The following is a 20,667-nucleotide window of genomic DNA, read 5'->3' as shown; positions in this document are numbered from 1 at the left end:
TCATGTTATTTGCTTCCACACCTTTACGCAGGTTAAAGGGCTATCAGATTTAGTAAAAACAAACTTAGAGAAGGGGATTCAAGGAGATGAGCCTGATTTGCAGAATAGGAGGAATGCATTTGGATCAAACACTTATCCTAGAAAAAAAGGGAGGAGTTTTTGGGTAAACCTCATTATGAATAAGATATTTCTTAACTCATTTTTTTTTTTTTTTATCAGTAGAATTACCTTTCTTTGTTGAAGAAGAGAATATCAGCTATTTTTTTTTACTGTTTCTCGTAGATGTTTCTTTGGGAAGCTTGGCAAGACCTCACATTAATCATTTTGATGGTAGCTGCGGTGGCCTCTTTGGCACTGGGTATAAAGACTGAGGTGAGCTTGGACAGGGAACATAAAATAGGTTATGCTTTTGGGTTTTGTGTTGCAGGTCTCAGGGAGGGTCTTGAGCATTAATTTCAGCAACATTTAGGCCCCGTTTGGATAGTGAGATGAGATGAGATAGTTTTAGTTTTAGTAGAATAAAATATTATTTTTTAATATTATTATTGTTTTGGGATTTAAAAAAGTTGAATTGTTTATTATATTTTGTGGGAGAATTTGGAAAAGTTGTAATGATGAGATAAGATGAGACGAAACCGTTTCTCTCTATGTTTGAATGGCAATGCACAATAGTTTCTGATCTTATAGCTTTCTAGATTTCATGGAGTCTTCTTCTTTTCTTATCCCCCAAGTTAGGTAGGGGCACTTTGGATAATATTATCTTACAAAAAAAGTTATATGATAAGGCAGAGAGTTAGCTATGAATTTGTCAACTTAGTAAACAATAGAAATCCTTGTGCTATGTATGTATAATGTGGCTAAGACATTAAATTTCTACGTTGTCCTTCACCATGCATCTGAGTTTGGAACTTTTGAAGGTTTGAGATCATAATTATGCATGGCACTGAGAGTTGTAAACCGTAGAGAATAAACAGCAATGTTTATTTCTCTGTTTGTGTGTGCCTCTGATGACCAAATAGAGTTTCTCGCCAGAATTTATTTCTTATCTCCAAGGAATCAACAAAACAGGGCATTGGTTATCTGTGGTTGGCTTTCATTGAAGCTAAGAGTTTTAGTCGTTTGTTGGAGAAGGGGTTTCGGTGTTATGTATATTGTAAAGAAGGAGAGGACTTGTTTGAGTTGTAACACTGGGAAAAGTAATTGAAGCGTGGCTGGAGCTCTGCTTCAAATGGAGACCTGTTGTGAATATTTGAAAAAAATCTTAGGTGGGTAACTTTCGATACATAGCCTTGTGTTGGAGGTACACAACATTAGTGGAGTGTACTGGATGGTGGTGGTCACAAAGGGCTCATTATCATCTTGGGAAAAGATGAACATGGGTAGCTATGGTTCACACTCGAGCTATGAAGGGTCTTGGATTTTTTTAGGCTTGTTTTGGCGATGGGGTGGCTAATGTTCACACTCAAAACTTCGAAGCCTAGAGGATGATTCCCTTGTGCTAAGTGCGGTGCATTTAACAGAAATGTAATTTAGAACCTTTGAGGATGGTGAGAGACGGTGTTGGAGTTTAAAGCCATTATGCTCAAATATCGTCATAGTTGAATGGTTGCTGACAGATTTGTCAAATTTATTTTTTGATGAGTAACATTGCTCATTTTTAGCTTTTTAGCTTTTATGTGCCTTTGTTCTTCTTTATTCATAAAAAAATGTGCTTTTGTTCCTCTTCATCTTTAGTTAGTAGGGTGTATGTCTCTCATATACTTTCTGTGTGCACGGGTTTGTGCCCCTCTATGCCATTAAACAGATTGACGTATTTACAAAAAAAGAACTTTCTAAACTGAGTTCAGCAAGTAATGCAAAAGCCACTGAAGATGTGAGTGTATAGTTATAGATTTAGGTTGCAATCTTCTTGTCACAAGAGTCTTGAAAAGTCAATATAAATTCATACAAAAATTTGTATATGTAGATATGAATAGGTGCACATGTACATTTACATTTATAGAATTTTTGAGAGATCAAGAGAAAGAGATGGTTCCAAAGTTTTAGGTGGGATGTCATTGTGCATGAGATTTTGTTTCGACCATGAGAGGTGTTGAAGCAGAAAAGTATTGCTGAAAGCTATCCTGCCTGTCTGCTTTTATTCTATATTCCCCCTGTACACATGGGTTTGGCCCCTTTGCTATTTTTAGTATGTATGGTTCTAGGAAAGTATGAATAGATCAAGGTTCATTTTTACAGCTTCTCGATGGTTTTCTCTGTTGTGCTTTTGATCGCTGTTTGTTTGTGAGATGCACTTTGGTTTTATTTTCTTGCAGATTTGCTTTTATTCTCTCTTATAGCCTTGTGTGCTTAGACTGGATTTCTCTTATCAAATATCTGAGACATGTATCTTTAGTCATTTCAAGAATACATTGTTTTTCATTTTTCTGTTATAGGGTATTAAGGAAGGGTGGTATGATGGTGGGAGTATTGCTTTTGCAGTTATTCTTGTCATTGTTGTTACAGGTATGGAACTGAATTTTTCATTAAAAGTACTAATTTTCTTGAAGTTTTGTTCCATTTTCAGTAGATAACTATTGCATGTTGGATTGATGCACCTGTATTTTACTTTGAACTCTAAGGTTGCTCAAATTTAGTGGGTTTTTATTCTTGTTTATTGTTTTTCGACACTTCTTTCTTCTGGACATTTTCTTGGCGTAGACATGTGAACAAGTGAGCTTGGAAGTGTAGTAATTATCTTTTGATTCGTGGGTTTAAGATAAAATTACAGCTGTGAAAAGAACTACCCCCATGTCATGCATGGAGCTTTATTCTTTCTATTTCCTTTTTAAACGTGTTGACCAAAAAACTGGTCAATATTTAAGAAGTACTTGTTGAAAATTTTAGTTACCTGCTCGTGGATAATTTATCTAAGAGCTTTGTTTTTTATGGCAGTTTATAAAATTTCCTGTGTCCATGCTTGCTCCGTTTATAATTTCTGGATTAAAAACTCTTAGTCCGAATGTCTTGTCCCTATAGATTAAGTTTTTCAATTTAGTCTGTTTCACTCGGATGTTTTATGCGTCTGAAATTCTCTATGAATCTTGGGCATGTTTGGTAACTGTATTTTGGATTTGGTTTCTATTCTATTTTTAATCAGTTAGTGTTATTAAGTGTAGCCAATTGTCCACCCCTAGGGGTTGTTTCAAGTGGTAAAGATTTTGGTCTTGGTGGTATGCTGTGTCCTGGTCTAAGGTTCGAATACTCTTTGGTGCAAACAATTTCTAGAGGCCATCAGATTGGGGGAACTTTCCTTTGAATTTCCCGAGGTGTACTTGTGGAAAACTCCCTGTCAAGTGCCTGTGTGCCTCCGGATCATCCCTCTCCCGTGCTGGGGTGACGCTGAGGATCACTCTCTCTGTGCCCACTTTGCCTGGAGTGAGTGGTGGAGGGCTGGATGTCCCCTGCAGGCTGCAAAGCACATTTTTAATTGTCGGGATTGGTTTCAAAAGTTGTTCTAAACAAATTTTATAACCCTTGCTTACAAAAGTCCTTTGTAGAGATTGGTTACCTAACATTACCTTTAATTCTCAACCTTCTTGTTATATATCATTTCTTTATTCTCTACAACGTGGAGGGATTTAATTGTTATGACATAGCGGCTGCCTCTAATCCTTTACACTCACTTCATAGTATTTTAGTTTTTGGCCCTTTATTTATAAATTATTTCTTCCACAGCTGTAAGTGATTACAAACAATCTCTTCAGTTCCAAAATTTAAATGAGGAGAAGCGAAATATCCATTTGGAGGTATATATATATTTTTTGGCTTTATGTCTATGCATTTCTTTTTTCATTTATATTTTTCTTGATTCTTTTTTTTTCCAAGTAAGAAGTAATTATTAGAAACAAATGTATAGGCGAAAGCCCATGTACACAAGGAACAAAAGATAGCACCTAAATACATTTTAAGAAACAGAAAGCGACAACAGAAAATCATGAGCAGATGCTTTGTTAATCACTTAAATAGAAAGCCAAAGCAATAAAGAGTGCACAAAAAAGTTTCAGATTTGCTCCAAAGTGAGCTCCTTATCATTAAAATATTGTTCATTCCTTTCCATCGAAAATGCACCACATAAGGCAAAAGGTGTCAAGATTGGTCTGAATACCTCTTCCATTAGGTTTCTTTAATTATTTATAGAAAATAGTTACAACTTACTAGATATTTCTTCTACCGATTTCTCTGTAACACATTAAGACTATTTATAGTTAGCCTAATTCTCTGCTATACAATCTAAATATAGAAAGACCCAAATTATAGACATAACATCCCCCCTCAAATTGATGCTGGTGGATCAAAAAACATCAATTTGTCAACCAAGAGCTGATGCCGGTGCCGAGAAAGAGTTTTAGTGAATATGTCTACAATTTGACGTTCAGTGGAAATGTGAGGGAGAGTAATCACATGTTTGTCAAAGGATTCACGTGTGGAATGACAATCGACTTCAATATATTTCGTATGCTCATGGAAGACAGGATTAGCGGCGATCTGAATAGCATTGGTATTATCAGCATGAAGAGGAGTGGGATGCAGTTGAGGAAAACCAAGTTCACCTAATAACCACGAAGCTATGTGATCTCAGAGCATGTGGAAGACATAGCACGATACTCAGACTCAGTAGAGGACTTGAAAACTCTATCTTGCTTCTTACTCTTCGAAGAAATGAGTGCATTGCCTAAGAACATGCACCAGCCGATAAGGGAGCGATGAGTATCCGTACATCCGGCCCAATCAGCATCACTATACCCCACCAACTGTAAGGAAGATTCTTTATGAAAGAACAACCTGCTTGTAGAGGTGCCTTTCAGATATCGGAGAATGCGGCGGGCAGCAACTAAATGAAGATGTCGGGGAGCCTGCATAAATTGACTGACTTGCTGCATAGCAAAAGAAATGTCAGGACGAGTAATTATCAAGTAGTTCAAACTCTCAACAAGCTGCCGATACAAGGATGAATCTGATAAAAGCTCTCATTCCTGATGAAGTTTAAGATTTACCTCCAATGGAGTAAAAACAGAGTTACCCGATTAGAGACCACCCAATGAAATAACGTCCTGCGTGTATTTGTGTTGGTGTAACAACGTACGAGGCCTTGAGATGCTGTTGTAATTGCTTAATTAACTCAGGATCTGAGTCAGTAATCTCAATGTCATCGACATATACAAAGCAATATGATTCCTGCAGAAGTCTTGTGAAGAAAAAGAGAGGAATCAAACTGACTTTGAGTAAAATGAAAAGCAAGCAAGTTAAGCGAAATTTTTTAAACCATGTACGGGAAGCCTGTTTTAGTCCATACAAGGATCGGTGTAGCTGAGAAACCTTCGAGGAAGGTGTAGTAAACATGTCGGGAGGTGGGGACATATAGATTTCTTCTTTCAAATCCCCATGTAAAAAAGCATTCTTCACATCCATCTGTCGGATAGACCATCCTTGCGACGTTGCAAGTGCCAAGATAGTCCATACAGTAGTCATTTTGGCAACAGGTGCAAATGTCTCTTCATAATCAATACCATACTCCTGTCGGTTTTCAAGAATCACGAGACGGACCTTATATATGTCTAGTGAGCCATCAGCTCGAAACTTAACTGAGTACACCCATTTACAATCAATAGGTTATACTGGTTGGAAACGCTTAATAGAAGAAGACACATCATGAAAAGTAAGAAGAAGAGTAATAGGAGGAGGATAAAAAATAACCCGAGACTGAAAGAAATATTGATTTTCAAAGAAAATCACATTCCGTGAGATTCAAGATTTATTTGCATGAGCATCATAACAAACAAATCTTTTATGAGTAGGATTATATCCCATAAAGGCACATATGACAGACTATGCAGCAAGCTTGTGACGCTCAACAAGTGGTAGATGAATAAAACAAACACGCCCAAAGGTATGAAAGAATTGATACTCAGGAGATATGCCAAATAGTCGAAAATAGGGAGAATCATAATTTAGAGTAGCAGTAGGCAAACGATTGATCAAATAGATAGCAGTAGATAAAGCTTCTACCCAGAACTTAGAAGGTACATAAGAGTCAATCAACAACGTACGGACGACATATAAGAGATGACGATTCTTACGCTCAGCGACTCCATTTTGTTGAGGAGTATAAAGATAAGAACGCTCGGAAATGATCCCTTTTTGTTGAAGAAAAGTTTGAAAAGAATGAGACATGTACTCCCCCTCGAGTCGGAGCGTAAAGTTTTGATACAAGTACTGAACTGTGTCTCAACAAGCGCAATAAATTTTTGAAAGACAAAAAACACGTTAGCTTTAGAATGGAGAAAATATATCCAAGTGAATCAACTATAATCATCGATAAACGTCACAAAATAACGATATTAACCATGAGAAATAACAGGACTCACATCTCAAAACAATTAGAAGCACGACTACCAAGTGCAGGAAAATGTAAAGTTTTACTTTTACCAAGACGATAAGTAGCACAATCAAAAGTTAAAGGAGAAGAAGAAAGTGAATTTTTATTGCTCAAAAAACCATGTTTCATATGATGAGTCAAGACAATAGAATTAGGATGACCTAATTTCTTATGCCAGGTTTCATTAGTATTGGCAGTAGCCGTACAAGCAAGAGAAACAACATTAGGAATAGAAAATTGTAAGGGAAATAAACGTCCTATTTTAGGCCCCTTCGCAATCACTATCCTTATACCTGATCCTACATAAGAAAACCACCACGAGAAAAGTGAACATCACAATTATTATCTACCAATTGTCCAACAAAAATCAAATTGGTAGACAATATAGGAGAGAGAAAAATGTCACGAAATGAAGAGCCCAAATTACCAATAATGGTAATAGGAAAGTACTGTCATCAACGATCTGAATATTTTGTGTGCCTCTATACTTATGAACACCATGGAGACCCATCGTATTACCAGTCATATGATTAGAAGTGCCCGAATGAATAATCCAAGAAGTTGAGTTAGTACCCGTACCTTGCAGGCCTAAGGCCGTAAAAGCAAACACAATCATCTGTTGGACCATTGCTGGTGTGAGAACAGATGAATCAGAGCTTACAGTAGGCGGTGCAGAAGATGAAGAAGAAGACTATACATAAGCTTGAAAAGCTTGAGATTGGTGATTCTGAGGCTGTACTCGACAATTTTTGATGAGATGACCCTCTTTCTTGCAGTAGTTGCAAACTTTCTTAGGACAGTTGCGAGCGATATGACCAAATTCCTTGCAACTGAAACATTGCAACTTGTTCCTCCCTCTCCCTTGTACTGCATAGGCTACATTCACAGTCTCAGAAAAGACCTTCTCAGAAGTCATACCTATTTGAGTGGATAATCGCTGTTCGTCACGCAACAAATCTCCCAAACAAATATCCAAAGAAGGAACCGGATTACGGTTCAACAATGGCAGAATACTCGCACCAAAGGTTAATCAAACTAGAATAAAATTGTGCGATAGGTAAGTTGCCTTGACTATAAGTTCTAATTTCCAATTCTAATTGGAACTTCCGAGCACTATGATCTTGGTGGTAAATACGGTGAAGATAATCCCACATAGCCTGAGCCGGAGTAAAACAACGAAGATTGGTCACAAGGTGAGACTCAATCTTCCCCAATAGCCAAGAGATTACCTTGGCATCCTTGACTTTCCATTGAGCAAATTCTTTTTCATCAGTGGGAACTTTAGCAAAATTATCAATATTATTTGATAATTCTTTTCCTTTCAAAAGCATCTTAAACTGAAATTCCCATGTAAGAAAATTCTTTCTAGTAAAGCGAACAATAGTATTTTCAATAGACTTGATGAAAAGCACTTAGAGAAATATGCTCAAGTAGTCAATCAAATAAGCGGCAAGCCTAACTTAAATTAGGTCCAAATCCAAATGATAAGAGGCCCAAACACGTAAACCAGATCACCTGTAAAACACAAGGAGAAGCCCAACCTGTAAAACAAAAAAAACACAAAGGAATTGAAGCCCACGTGAAAAACTCACAAAACACAAAAGAAACACAGACCTGCCAGAGTATTTCTAAAAATAGAGATCACCGTGAGAAGGAACCCACACAGCCACCACAGAGAGATCACAGAGACTTAGCCTACCTCCACACAGCCACCACACAGAAGGAACCTGTAAGGGACTGTTATGAAGAAGTGTGTGATGAACTGTGAAGAAGAAAGAAGGGTATAGTGTTAAACGACAGGAAATAATACAATTAGATTAGTTAGTTTGCTATACGTTTGTTGTTAAGAACAATTAAATAGAACGATGTCGTTTGAGTTGTAAGTAGAGATCTTAAGCTGGGAAGTATGAAACGATGCCGTGTATCCCAAAGATAACTATAAAAATGGTATGAATGAAGAGGAAAGGCATGCAAAGTTTATTGATCATTTCTTCTATCTGATTCTTCTTTCTCTTCTCTCTCTTTCGTCTCTTTCTCATTCTTGGAGATTGACATCTCGAATAGTCACTGTACGGGCCCATTACAATTGGTATCCAGAGCCATGGCAAAAGGGACTCGATCTTTTGCTCAGTTGAATGAAGCGTTGACTCATTTAAGGCAGCAACAGGATAGGTAGCAGAAGCAAATTGAAGATACTATTTCAATTTTGGTGCAACAACAAGAAACCGCAAGAATTGATAGCGAAGCTCAAGATAAAAGAATTGCTGAAGTATTGCAGCAGATTTCAAGAATTTCAGTGAGCAACTTGATGGGTAATGGTGATTTTGTTGGGAATATAAATGGACATGATATGAATCTTGAAGGTGTTGGTGAGATTAATCATAGGGAGTTGGGTGATAGAGGGTTACCCAAAGGTGTTAAGTTGGAATTTCCAAGATTTTCTAGGCATAATCCTTCGGCTTGGGTGTATAGAGTGAATCAGTATTTCCTCTATCATCAAGTTCCTCCAGGTCAAAGAATCTTTATAGCTTCTTTTCATTTGGATGATGAAGCTTTAATCTGGTTCCAGGATGCGAGTGAAGCAGGTGTTTTCCATTCTTGGGAAGAGTTTGTTCAAGCCTTGCAAGTAAGGTTTGGGTCATCTCCATATGATGATCCCATGGAATAAGATTCCAAGATTGAAGCAAGTAAGTTCTATCACGACTTATAAAACTGAATTTGAGTTGATTTCCAATAGAATAAGAGGCATTTCTGAGAAAAACAAACTAAGTTGTTTTCTCAGTGGGTTGAGAGATGAAATACGGTGGCCTAGCAAAAATCCAAGAATAGTATGTGTGGAGCACTAAAAAGTCTTGGAGAAGTAATTCTTTTGAAGATAATCAACAGTTATTGAATGGGAATATCAATAAGTCTGGTCCTTCCAACTCAATCTTGGGTGCTCTTAAAGGCCAGTCCATTTCAAGAATGCCATATCAGAAGATTTCTGAAGCTCAGATGCAAGTGCGAAGGAAGAAGGGCCTTTGTTATTTCTGTGATGACAAGTGGCATCAAGGCCACAAATGTGCTAGACCTAAGTTGTATGTGATGGAAGGTATGGATTTTGTAGAGAATGTGAATGGTTTTGCAGAATTGGAACTAGATCAGGCTCTCAAAGAGGAGCAGGATCAATTGACTGAATCTGCTCAAATTGCTTCAATTTCAATTCAAGCAATGAAGGGGACACCAAGTCCTAAGACCATGAAGGTTATTGGACAGTTAAAGAAGAAGAAAGTATTAATACTCATTGATAGTGGTAGTACCCACAATTTTGTGGATACTATGGTGGCTGTTAATTCAGGATTGTGTTTAGAGAAGGCCAATCCTATGCAAGTTAAAATTGCCAATGGAGATGTGGTTAGTAGTGAAGGAGTGTGTAGTGCAGTGGGAATTCATATTCAGGGCACAACATTTGTATCAGATTTTTGTACTTTGGAGTTAGGAGGTTGTGATGTTGTTTTAGGGGTGCAATGGTTGTTGTCCCTAGGACCTATTCTTTGGGACTTTCAGAAGTTGCAAATGCAATTTCAAGTTGAAGGGAAAGCTGTGTCTTTACAAGGATTATCTTCTCCTTGTAGTCTTGTTATGAAAGATGCTGAAATTACCAGTATAACTGGATTGGAACATTGAAGTATGTTCTTGCATATGATTTCAGTACATCCTCAAGAAGATTCTGTTGAAGAACCTGAGAAGATAACACAGTTGTTGAGTAGGTTCAGCAAGATTTTTGAGGAACCAAGTGGCTTGCCTTTTCAAAGATCGCATAATCACCAAATCAACCTGAAGCAAGGATCTGTGCTTGTAAGTGTGAGGCCATACAGATATCCTTATTACCAGAAGGCTGAAATCGAGAAAATTGTCAAAGAATTGCTGCTAACTGGTGTTATAAGGCCAAACCAATCTCCTTTTTCATCTCCTGTGCTGTTAGTGAAGAAAGCAGATAGCTCTTGGAGGATGTGCATTGATTACTGGGTGCTCAATGAGGCTACAATAAAAGATAAGTACCTCATACCTGTTGTGGATGAATTAATTGATGAATTGTTTGGAGCAGCAATTTTTTCTAAGCTTGATCTTAGATCAGGCTATCATGAAATAAGAATGAGAGATGATGATATTCCTAAAACTGCATTTAGAACATATGAAGGGCATTATGAATTTCTTGTAATGTACTCGGCCATTTGATTTCAAAAGGAGTTAAAGCAGATCCAAAGAAGTTGGAAGCCATGATCAGTTGGCCTGTGCCAAAGATTGTGAAAGGGTTGAGGGGCTTTCTTGGTTTGACAGGTTACTACAGAAAGTTCATTAAATGCTATGAGCTTATAGTTGCACCATTGACAGCTTTATTGAAGAAAGATGCTTTTGTGTGGAGTTCAGAAGCTACAAAAGCATTTGACGAATTAAAGGCAGCTGTTACTAGCCCCCTAGTTTTAGCATTGCCAGACTTTACAAAGGCCTTTATTATTGAGTGCGATGCTTGTGCAAATGGAGTTGGAGCTGTGTTAATGCAAGACAAAAGGCCTTTGGCCTTCTTGAGCCAGGCCTTGAAAGGGAAGAACTTATTGCTGTCAACATATGAAAATGAGTTTTTGGCATTGATGCTTGCAGTAAAGAAATGGGGACCTTACCTTCTTGGTGGTGCCTTTGTGGTGAGAACAGACCACCATAGTTTGAAGTATCTGCTTGAGCTGAAAGTGGGCACAACAGCTTAGCAAAGGTGGCTTGCTAAGCTTTTGGGCTATGAGTTTACAATTGAGTACAAGAAGGGAGTGGACAATAAAGTAGCAGATGCTTTGTCCAGGAGGAATGAGTGTGAAGACTCTATGTCCTTGAATGCTATTTTTGTCCCTAATCCAACATGGCTTGAGGAAATTCGAAAGGTTTATGACAGAGATCCAGTTATTAAGTAGCAGATGGAAGGATTTCAGCAGGGTCAATCTCCTTCAAACTTGACTCTTAGGCTGTGTTTGGATGTTGAACTGAGTTGAGTTGAGTTGATATGAAAGTTGAAAATTAAATAAAATATTGTTAAAATATTATTTTTTAATATTATTATTATTTTAAAATTTGAATTGTTTATTATATTTTGTGTTGAAATTTGAAAAAATTGTGATGATTAGATAAGATGAATTGAGATGAGTTAAGATGAGTTTGAGATCCAAACGTACCCTTAAGCAAGGCATCCTTTTTAAGAAGGGGAGGATTTACATTCTTAAATGTTTAGAATTGAAGCTAAAAGTTTTGCATTACATTCATGCAAACCCATTGGCTGGACATTCAGGATTTCACAAATCCTAGCATAGGGCAAGAACAAACTTTTATTGGCCTGGTTTGAAGGTGGAAGTGAAGAAGTTTATTCGAGAATGTGAAGTCTGCCAAAGGAACAAGAGTGAAAATATTTTGCTAGCTGGTTTGTTACAACCCTTGACCATTCCTCAACAAATATGGACTGATGTGTCTATGGATATTGTTGAAGGATTGCCTATATCAAAAGGATTTTCTGTGGTGATGGTGGTGGTGGATAGGCTATCTAAGTATGCACATTTTTTAGCCTTGAAACACCCTTTTACAGCAGCCACAGTTGCTGCATTGTTTCTGAATAACATTTTCAAATTGCATGGGATGCCCAACAGTATTGTTTCTGATCGAGGGGCTACTTTTACAAGTTCATTCTGGAAGGAGTTCTTTAAATTGTAGGGAGTTAACTTGTCTTACTCTTCAGCTTACCATCCACAAACTGATGGTCAAACTGAGGCAGTAAACAAGTGTTTGAAACATTTTTTAAGATGCTTCTCAGGTGACAAACCAAGGGGCTGGTTTGATTGACTACCACTTGCAAAATGGTGGCATAATACCACCTGTCATGTTTCAACGAGAATGACACCATATGAGGCAGTGTATGGTGTTCCTACTGTGAAGTTGCAGCAATATATTCTTGGTTTATCTCATAATCAGGCTGTGGAAGAGTTACTTAGAACCAGAGAAGAAATTTTGGCAGTTTTGAAGAACAACTTGATACTGGCTTAGGAGAGAATGAAGTTATTTTTTGATAAAAGGCACACTGAAAGGGAGTTTATGGTGGGAGATTGGGTATACTATAGACAAAGCTCTCTTGCAGTTAGAAGGAATATGAAGTTGTCACCTAAATTTTTTGGCCCATTTCAGTTAGTAAATCGAATTGGACAGGTTGCTTATAAATTGGATTTGCCATCCCATTGTCGCTTGCATCTTGTTTTTCATGTTTCTTCTTTAAAGAAAAAGCTAGGCCAACATATTTCTCCATTGTCAACCTTGCCACCAGTTGATGAAGAGGGGGAAATTGAACCTGAACCACAACAGATTCTACAAAGGAGTAGGAAGGTGAACAATAAGGCTTTGGTGGAAGTTCTAGTTCAGTGGCAGGGTGCTGCCCCTGAGGATGCGACGTGGGAATCATACTAAAAGCTCAAGAGAGAAATTTCTCTACCTTGTGGGCAAGGTGCTTTGAAGGGGAGGAGTGTGTAAGGGACTGTTATGAAGAAGTGTGTGAAGAACTATGAAGAAGAAAGAAGGGTATAGTGTTAAACGACAGGAAATAATACAGTTAGATTAGTTAGTTTGCTATACGTCTGTCGTTAAGAACAATTAAATAGAACGATGCCTTTTGAGTTGTAAGTAGAGATCTTAAGTTGGGAAGTATGAAACAATGACGTGTAACCCAAAGATAACTATAAAAACGGTATGAATGAAGAGGAAAGACATGCAAAGTTTATTGATCATTTCTTCTATCTGATTCTTCTTTCTCTTCTCTCTCTTTCGTCTCTTTCTCATTCTTGGAGATTGACATCTCGAATAGTCACTGTACGGGCCCATTACAGAACCCACCACCACAAAGAGTGTCGTCTGCCACAGAAATGGTCAACTGCCTCACAACTTCCCAGAAACTTTTGAACCGCCCCAAAGACCTCCACAGAAATTGCCGATACTCACCAAAGGAGACACCCGCACGTCTTCAGCCACCAGAAACTACCCAGAAACTGTCGATAAGCACCAAACTGCACTGCCTAGAACAGGAACACGGCAAATGACCACACAGAACCTGCCGACAGCCTCAAAGCCACCAAGGTGACGAGCCCACAAGTTGAAACTCACCAGACGTGTGAGAAAACACTCACCACAAACTTAGAAACTTACAAACGTGCGAAAACAGAGAAGGAAAATAATTCCTACTATCGCAACTCAGAAACTCTCAAGGATAAAGACCACAGAGAAACGATAATCAGAGTAATGGTTTTGATACCATGTCAAGATTGGTCTGAATACCTCTTCCATTAGGTTTCTTTCATTATTTATAGAAAAGAGTTACAACTTGCTAGATTTTTCTTCCACCGATTTCTCTGTAACACGTTAAGTGTCTATACACGTTAAGACTATTTATAGTTAGCCTAATTCTCTGTTATACAATCTAAATATAGAAAGACCTCCAACCGAAATAGGAGAACAAACTTTATTTCAACTAATAAGATGGAATTTAGTTTCCTCTCACATTCGACCCCACAAGAATGCACGAAATAACTTCTCCATCCAGTTGGCCACCCCTGCTGGAATGGAAACAACAATAGAAAGTAGGTGGGGAGATTGGAAAGGCTACTCTTAACTAAAGTAGTTTTGCTCCCTTTAGATAAATGTAACTGCTTTCAACCAGCCAGTCTTTTCTACTTTCTCAACAACCCCATCCCATATAGCATTAGCCTTAAAAGGCGCCCCCAACAGAAAGCCTAAATATTGCAAAGGTAAAGAAGCAACTTTACAACCCACCAAACTTGCTAAACTATTGATGTTGCTCACCACCCCCACCGAAACTATCTCCGACTTTCCAACATTCACCTTAAGACTCGAGACAGTTTCAAAACAAAATAACACAACCTTTAAGGCTTGAATTTGACCACGATCCGCATCATAGACAAGAAGAGTGTCATCTGCAAAAAGAATATAAGAGGTTGATAGACCCATTATTAGCATTACCAACCGAGAAGCATAAAAGAAATCCACGATCCACGTAATCGCTTTGAAAAAGAGTGGGGTCCACTATGAAAAAATTAATTTTTTCATGTGGGTTTCATATTTTATTCACTTTTTTCAAAGCGATTACGCGACGGTTGCACAATTCACGGTTTCAAATATCTTTTCTCATGGAAAAAACCAGCAGGGTTACAATTAATCAACACCGAAAACAGGGCAGTAGAAACACAATGCCTAATCCACCACCTTTCACCAAAACCGCATCTCCCAAGCATGAAGAGAAGGAAATCCCAATTCATGTGATCATATGCCTTTTCCATATCAAGCTTACAAAGAACACCAGGCACACCCTCCCTTAAACGACTATCTATACATTCATTAGCAATAAGTACTGAATCAAGGATTTCTCTCCCCTGAACAAAGGAATTTCCGAGCTTAGAGATAATTTGCTCCATCACCTTGCTTATACGATTAGCAAGTACCTTCAAAATTATCTTGTAAACCCCACTCACAAGACTAATAGGACTAAAATTTTTTTAACTCTGAAGCCTCACGTTTCTTAGGAATAAGAGCAATGAAAGCGGCATTTAGTGATTTTTCAAACTTTTTACAGGAAAAGAACTCTTGAAAACCCCGCATCACATCTTCCACAGTAAAAACCCGCATTTAGTGATTTTTCTTTCAGGATTTATATTTGAAGGTTCAACTTTATAGGTTATTAGAGGTGGCAGAAGAATTGAGATATCGATATATGACATTGTCGTTGGTGACGTGATACCTCTCAACATCGGTGATCAGGTACGTGTCTCTTTTGTTCTTCAAGGTTTATATTACAACTGTGCTTTAGAGTTTTGGTTGAGTTGACTTAGTCAAAATCTTTCCGTAGGTCCCTGCTGATGGAGTATTAATTTCTGGTCATTCTCTCGCAGTTGATGAATCAAGTATGACTGGAGAGAGCAAGATTGTGAGCATTCATACCCATCTTATAGATTCAATTTGTACTTTATTATTTCTTTCTTCGTTTAAGATTTATTTTTTATGCAGGTTCACAAGGATTCTAAGGATCCTTTTCTAATGTCTGGCTGCAAAATTGCAGATGGTAGTGGTACCATGTTGGTAAAATAACATTTTCTTAGCTCTTTTCTTTTCTTTGCCTATTACTACTATCATCTTCTACTTGTGGTTTTAATCTTTATAAACAATATTTAAAATCACAACAAGCTTCTTTTGCTATGTTATGTTAGATAACCTAATATCTATTAGTACCACAAAAAAGATAGTTTACTATGGAACATTGATGCAATCCCCATATTAAAAATTTTCTGGGAAAATGTAGAGTTGTTTTTATTACTTTTTATTTTCTACATGCATTTTTCTGGAAAGCACACATATACATCATGCTCACACATGGATGGACCTCTTTTTATATCTCTATATTTTTATGTACGATTTTTTTTTTACTTCCTTAAAAAACAACTTCCCTGTTATTTTAAAGTCAAATATCTATTTTTTTTAAACAGTAAACAAAATTTTATTGAGAATAGGAATAGGCAAGAACCCAAGTACATAGGACTTTCCCTGTTATTTTAAAGTCAAATATCTATTTTTTTTAAACACTAAACAAAATTTTATTGAGAATAGGAATAGGCAAGAACCCAAGTACATAGGACTTAAATATTTGTGGTTTAATACTTGTATTTGAAACCCTTTTCAGCTTGTCATTCCCCTATCTTCTACCAACTTGCTCTGTTGCCGTCTCATGTTAAATCTTCCTTTTCTTAGGTAACTAGTGTTGGGATCAATACTGAATGGGGATTGCTGATGGCTAGTATTTCAGAAGACACTGGTGAAGAGACGCCATTACAGGTCTTCTATTTATCATCATTTTTCATGGAATGTCATCCCTTGCATGTTATGTTTACTTGCGAAGGAATTTTTATAGGTACGCCTAAATGGGGTTGCGACTTTCATTGGTATGGTTGGACTTTCAGTGGCTGTCTCTGTCTTGGTTGTCCTTTTGGTCAGGTAATTCAAATATTGGGAACTGATCTCTCTCTCTCTCTCTCTCTCTCGTTGATACTGATATGTTGCGGATGACCTCATAAATTTAAATTATTCAGATATTTTACTGGCCATACCAAAGACACCAATGGAAATAAACAGTTTCAAGCTGGCACAACAAAACTTGGGGATGCAGTAGATGGTGCCATCAAAATTGTTACTGTTGCAGTATGTTTTTTATTTTTTATTTTTTATTTTTTTTTAGTATTTGTGTATAGATATATTTTATTATTGTGTAGAGAAATTTATTGATCTACGACATTTTCAAATGTTAGGTCACCATTGTAGTAGTTGCAGTGCCTGAAGGGCTTCCATTAGCCGTTACCCTAACGTAAGTTTGCCTTGCCTTATATATTAATTCGTTGATAGGGTTCTTGATGTTCTTCATATATGTGTCATCTGACTCATTTGGGATTTGTGCTCATATTTTAGGGGGCAACATGTTTTCCCTAATTGTTGTTATTTTTGTTAGGCTTTCCTTCATGCCAATCTTGCTCTTTCTTTTTATCTATTTAATTTCCCTTAGTCCTTGTCATGCCTTACTTAAGATATAACAGATTGGTAATGCCAACATCACCATTTTCTTCTTGGCTCATGCAGCTGAGATAGTCTGTATACTTTCCCATCAACTAACAGCAGTGTGGTCAGAAATGATTTATTTGCATATATTAAAATATATTTTTTCATTGTTTATTTTTCTATTTCCCTATATTTAGTGGCTGACTGATGGTTTTTTTGTGACCATGATACAGCCTTGCCTACTCTATGAGAAAAATGATGGCAGATAAAGCCTTGGTATGTAATGACAAGTTTACGTCCTTTGTGCTTACTATAGATCTTAACCAAGACCCCGAGACTCGCACGCGTGACACACGTTGGGTGGTTGTAAAATATATATTTTCATAACAGTAGGCATGTTGCAGGTACGAAGGCTTTCAGCATGTGAGACCATGGGTTCTGCCACAACAATTTGCAGTGATAAGACTGGAACCTTAACTTTGAATCAGGTGATTTATTAAGCTGTTCCTTGATTTAGTCTTTGCTGTTCAGAAGTGCCTTTTGGTTGTAGGTTGTTTTGGTTGATGATTAATTATAAATTTTTGAGAGTGCACTTCCTCTTGTGGGATTACAATGAGTTGAAATATCAAAATGAACATGTCCAGGTCTTATATACTTCAAGACATTAAGCATCTTAGACATTTCTTAAATACTAATCCAAAAAAGAAAGTGTCATAATTTTCTGTTGGGTTGGTGTGGTGGTAGGAAACTACTGTTTCCAGCCGGAAGTTTGGGACAAAAGTTTGCCTTGATTTTTTCCCTTTTAATTGGGAGATTTTCTTTTATTAGATGACAGTGGTTGAGGCTTATGTTGGAGAGAAAAAAGTTGATTCTCCGGAGAATAAGTCAGAGTTATCTCCCTTGGTATCCTCTTTACTTCTTGAAGGCATTGCACAAAACACAAATGGCAGTGTGTATGTGCCTGAGGTATTTTCTTTTTCATAGTGAATAATTCCACTAAAGCTAAAATAGTAAAGCTGTCCACAGTATTGTAATGCTCTCGCTGGTCCCCTGCAGGGTGATGGAGATGTGGAGGTTTCTGGATCACCAACAGAAAAGGCCATTCTTTCTTGGGGACTCAAGGTTAATATCTTCATACCATTTTCACTTTGAAGTAAATTTATTTTTGAAGACTAATAAAAGTGATTGGTATGTCACTTGATGTCTGCGTACGATTGTTTCTGTTTCTCTCATTTTCCATATTTCATGGAATTATGTTCTCTTCTTCCACATAGTTGGGTGTTTCCTATTTTATACTTCCTGTGTATTTGGGAGTGCCCCTTTACGCTTTGAATAAGATTGCCTTACTGATAAAATTAAATTGACTGGTGTCATTCTTGACAGTTGGGGATGAGTTTTGAGGCTATCAGATCTGAATCTTCAGTTATTCATGTCTTCCCCTTCAACTCGGAGAAAAAACGTGGTGGTGTTGCACTAAAACTGGTAATGTGATGCACTTATGTATGGCCATGATAGGAGTATTGCAATGTACTCAATGGTTGGAAAGACTGGAATATTTTTGTTGGGCTATTTTTTTTAAAAGAAATGAGTAGTTTTAAGTGATTACCTCGAGAAGTTGAGGTTATGTTGTTGAGAAAGTAATGACAGCAAAATATAACTCATACCTATTCTATTTTCAGATCTCATTATTGTTAGAACTGCACAAAAAATGCACTGCATGTATTACTATGTGGGTGATGGTGTATGGTAGTTTTTTTTTATATAGGTAATAAGTAATTCATTGATAGAAAGATAGGCATAGCCCAAGTACACTAGGAGTATACAAAGACATACACCTATTTAGGAACTAGAAAGAGTTAAAAGGAAATCATGGAAGCTGGAACCATTGAAATCTAAAGCAATGGCCCACAGAAACAAAGTCTTCCAGAAAAAACTATGAAACTCTTCCAAGGAACGGTCATGATCCTCAAAAAGTCGCTCATTTCGTTCACTCCAAATACACCAAAATATACATCTTCCATACGGCTGCAATCTGTGGTGTCCCAGTGATCCCTCTCCAACATGCTAGAAGTTCAACCACCTTGCCTGGCATTACCCATGCGACTCCCAGTTTGCTGAAAAAATAATTCCAGATACCTCTAGCAAACTCACAATGTAAAAGTAGATGGTCCGCCGTTTCACCACTATTTCTACACAGACAGCACCAATCCGTGATGATTAAACCACGTCTTCTAAGGTTATCAATGGTCAAAATCTTCCCTAAAGCTGTTGTCCAGACAAAGAATGCTACCTTGGTTGGTGCTTTGCTCCTCCATATGTTCTTCCAAGGGAAATTATGCCTTTGTTGCACGGTAATAGACTCATAAAAAGAACGTACCGTGAATTTTCCTCTCTTAGAGAGTCTCCATACCATGGCATCTTCATTTGTGGTCGCAATAGCAGTATTATACAGCAAATTGAAAAATTCCACCAGGATGTTCACTTCCCAATCATGAGCCTCCCGATTAAGATTAATGTTCCACTCCTGGGTGATGAAGTACCCGCAGATTGGCCACCATGGCTTCCTTATCCCTTGCAATGCTAAAAATTGTTGGATAAGCATCCTTCAAAGCCGTGTCACCCACCCACATATCCTTTCAAAAGCTGATCTTATTACCATCCCCCAAGCACAACCGAGTATTACTAGCAAAAGAGCACCAACCTTTACGTATGTACTTCCATAACTCCACTCCATATGTCTCCCGGCCCTCTTTAGAACACCAACCCCCTTGTTCACTCCCATACTTCGTGTCAATCACCCATTTCCATAAAGCTTCCCCCTCATAATTATAACGCCACAACTATTTACCTAGTAATGCCTTGTTAAAAGCCCTCACATTTCGAACCCCCAGCCCACCATCCCTCATAGGAGAGCAAACCTTGTCCCAACCCACTAAGTGAAACTTAAACTCATCTCCTATACCACTCCATAAAAAATCACATTGAAGCTTATCTATTCTAGTTGCAATGCTAGCGGGAAGAGGAAATAAAGATATGTAGTACGTAGGAAGGTTGGATAAAGTACTCTTAATAAGCGTAATCCGCCCCCCTTTTGATAAATACAACTTTTTCCATCCGGCCAATCTACGCTCAAATTTTTCCAGCATCCCCTCCCAAATACCTAGTTTTGAAAGCAGCCCCCAACGGAAGCCCAAGGTACTTCAACGGCAACGAAGAAACTGCACAACCCAAGATGCTAGCCAGCCCCCTAATATTGCTTACATCTCCAACTACTACCATCTATCCGTCTTGGCAAGATTAATTTTCAGCCCAGATACAGCTTCAAAACAGAGTAGGATGGCCTTCAAAGATTGGATATGTCCTGCATTGGCCTCACAAAACAGCAAGGTATCATCTGCGAACAAAAGATGAGAAATAATAGTAGGACCGTATGAAGCTCCCACTGAAAATCCTAGAAAAAATCCTCCCCCTACTGTTGCGGACACCATCCTACATAGTGCCTCCATTACTAAGACGAATAAGAGAGGTGATAATGGATCACCTTGCCGTAGTCCCCGTGAACTGTTAAAAAAGCCCACAGGATCACCATTTACCAAGACCGAGAAATGAGCCGTAGACACACAATGCCTTATCCA

At 37.8% G+C, this 20,667-nt stretch overlaps 1 protein-coding gene across 3 annotated transcripts in view; it reads left to right on the top strand.

Annotated features, from left to right (window-relative positions):
* LOC108980137 (calcium-transporting ATPase 8, plasma membrane-type-like) overlaps positions 1-20,667 on the top strand; it is a 48,539-nt gene that overhangs the window by 17,506 nt on the left and 10,366 nt on the right. For all 3 annotated transcript variants that reach the window (XM_035693267.1, XM_035693268.1, XM_035693269.1), the window contains 16 exons: positions 32-163; positions 283-372; positions 2,436-2,505; positions 3,718-3,788; positions 15,167-15,250; positions 15,339-15,416; positions 15,497-15,568; positions 16,235-16,318; positions 16,395-16,477; positions 16,573-16,681; positions 16,789-16,844; positions 17,266-17,308; positions 17,437-17,520; positions 17,861-17,998; positions 18,089-18,154; positions 18,416-18,514. In XM_035693267.1, coding sequence (XP_035549160.1) covers positions 32-163; positions 283-372; positions 2,436-2,505; positions 3,718-3,788; positions 15,167-15,250; positions 15,339-15,416; positions 15,497-15,568; positions 16,235-16,318; positions 16,395-16,477; positions 16,573-16,681; positions 16,789-16,844; positions 17,266-17,308; positions 17,437-17,520; positions 17,861-17,998; positions 18,089-18,154; positions 18,416-18,514 — 1,359 coding nt within the window. The remainder of the gene's footprint in view (positions 1-31; positions 164-282; positions 373-2,435; positions 2,506-3,717; positions 3,789-15,166; positions 15,251-15,338; positions 15,417-15,496; positions 15,569-16,234; positions 16,319-16,394; positions 16,478-16,572; positions 16,682-16,788; positions 16,845-17,265; positions 17,309-17,436; positions 17,521-17,860; positions 17,999-18,088; positions 18,155-18,415; positions 18,515-20,667) is intronic.

Source organism: Juglans regia, chromosome 8, assembly GCF_001411555.2.
Source record: "Juglans regia cultivar Chandler chromosome 8, Walnut 2.0, whole genome shotgun sequence".
In the NCBI taxonomy this organism is placed as follows: domain Eukaryota; kingdom Viridiplantae; phylum Streptophyta; class Magnoliopsida; order Fagales; family Juglandaceae; genus Juglans; species Juglans regia.
Note: the sequence above shows the minus strand (reverse complement) of the source record. Positions and strands in the feature narration are given on the sequence as shown.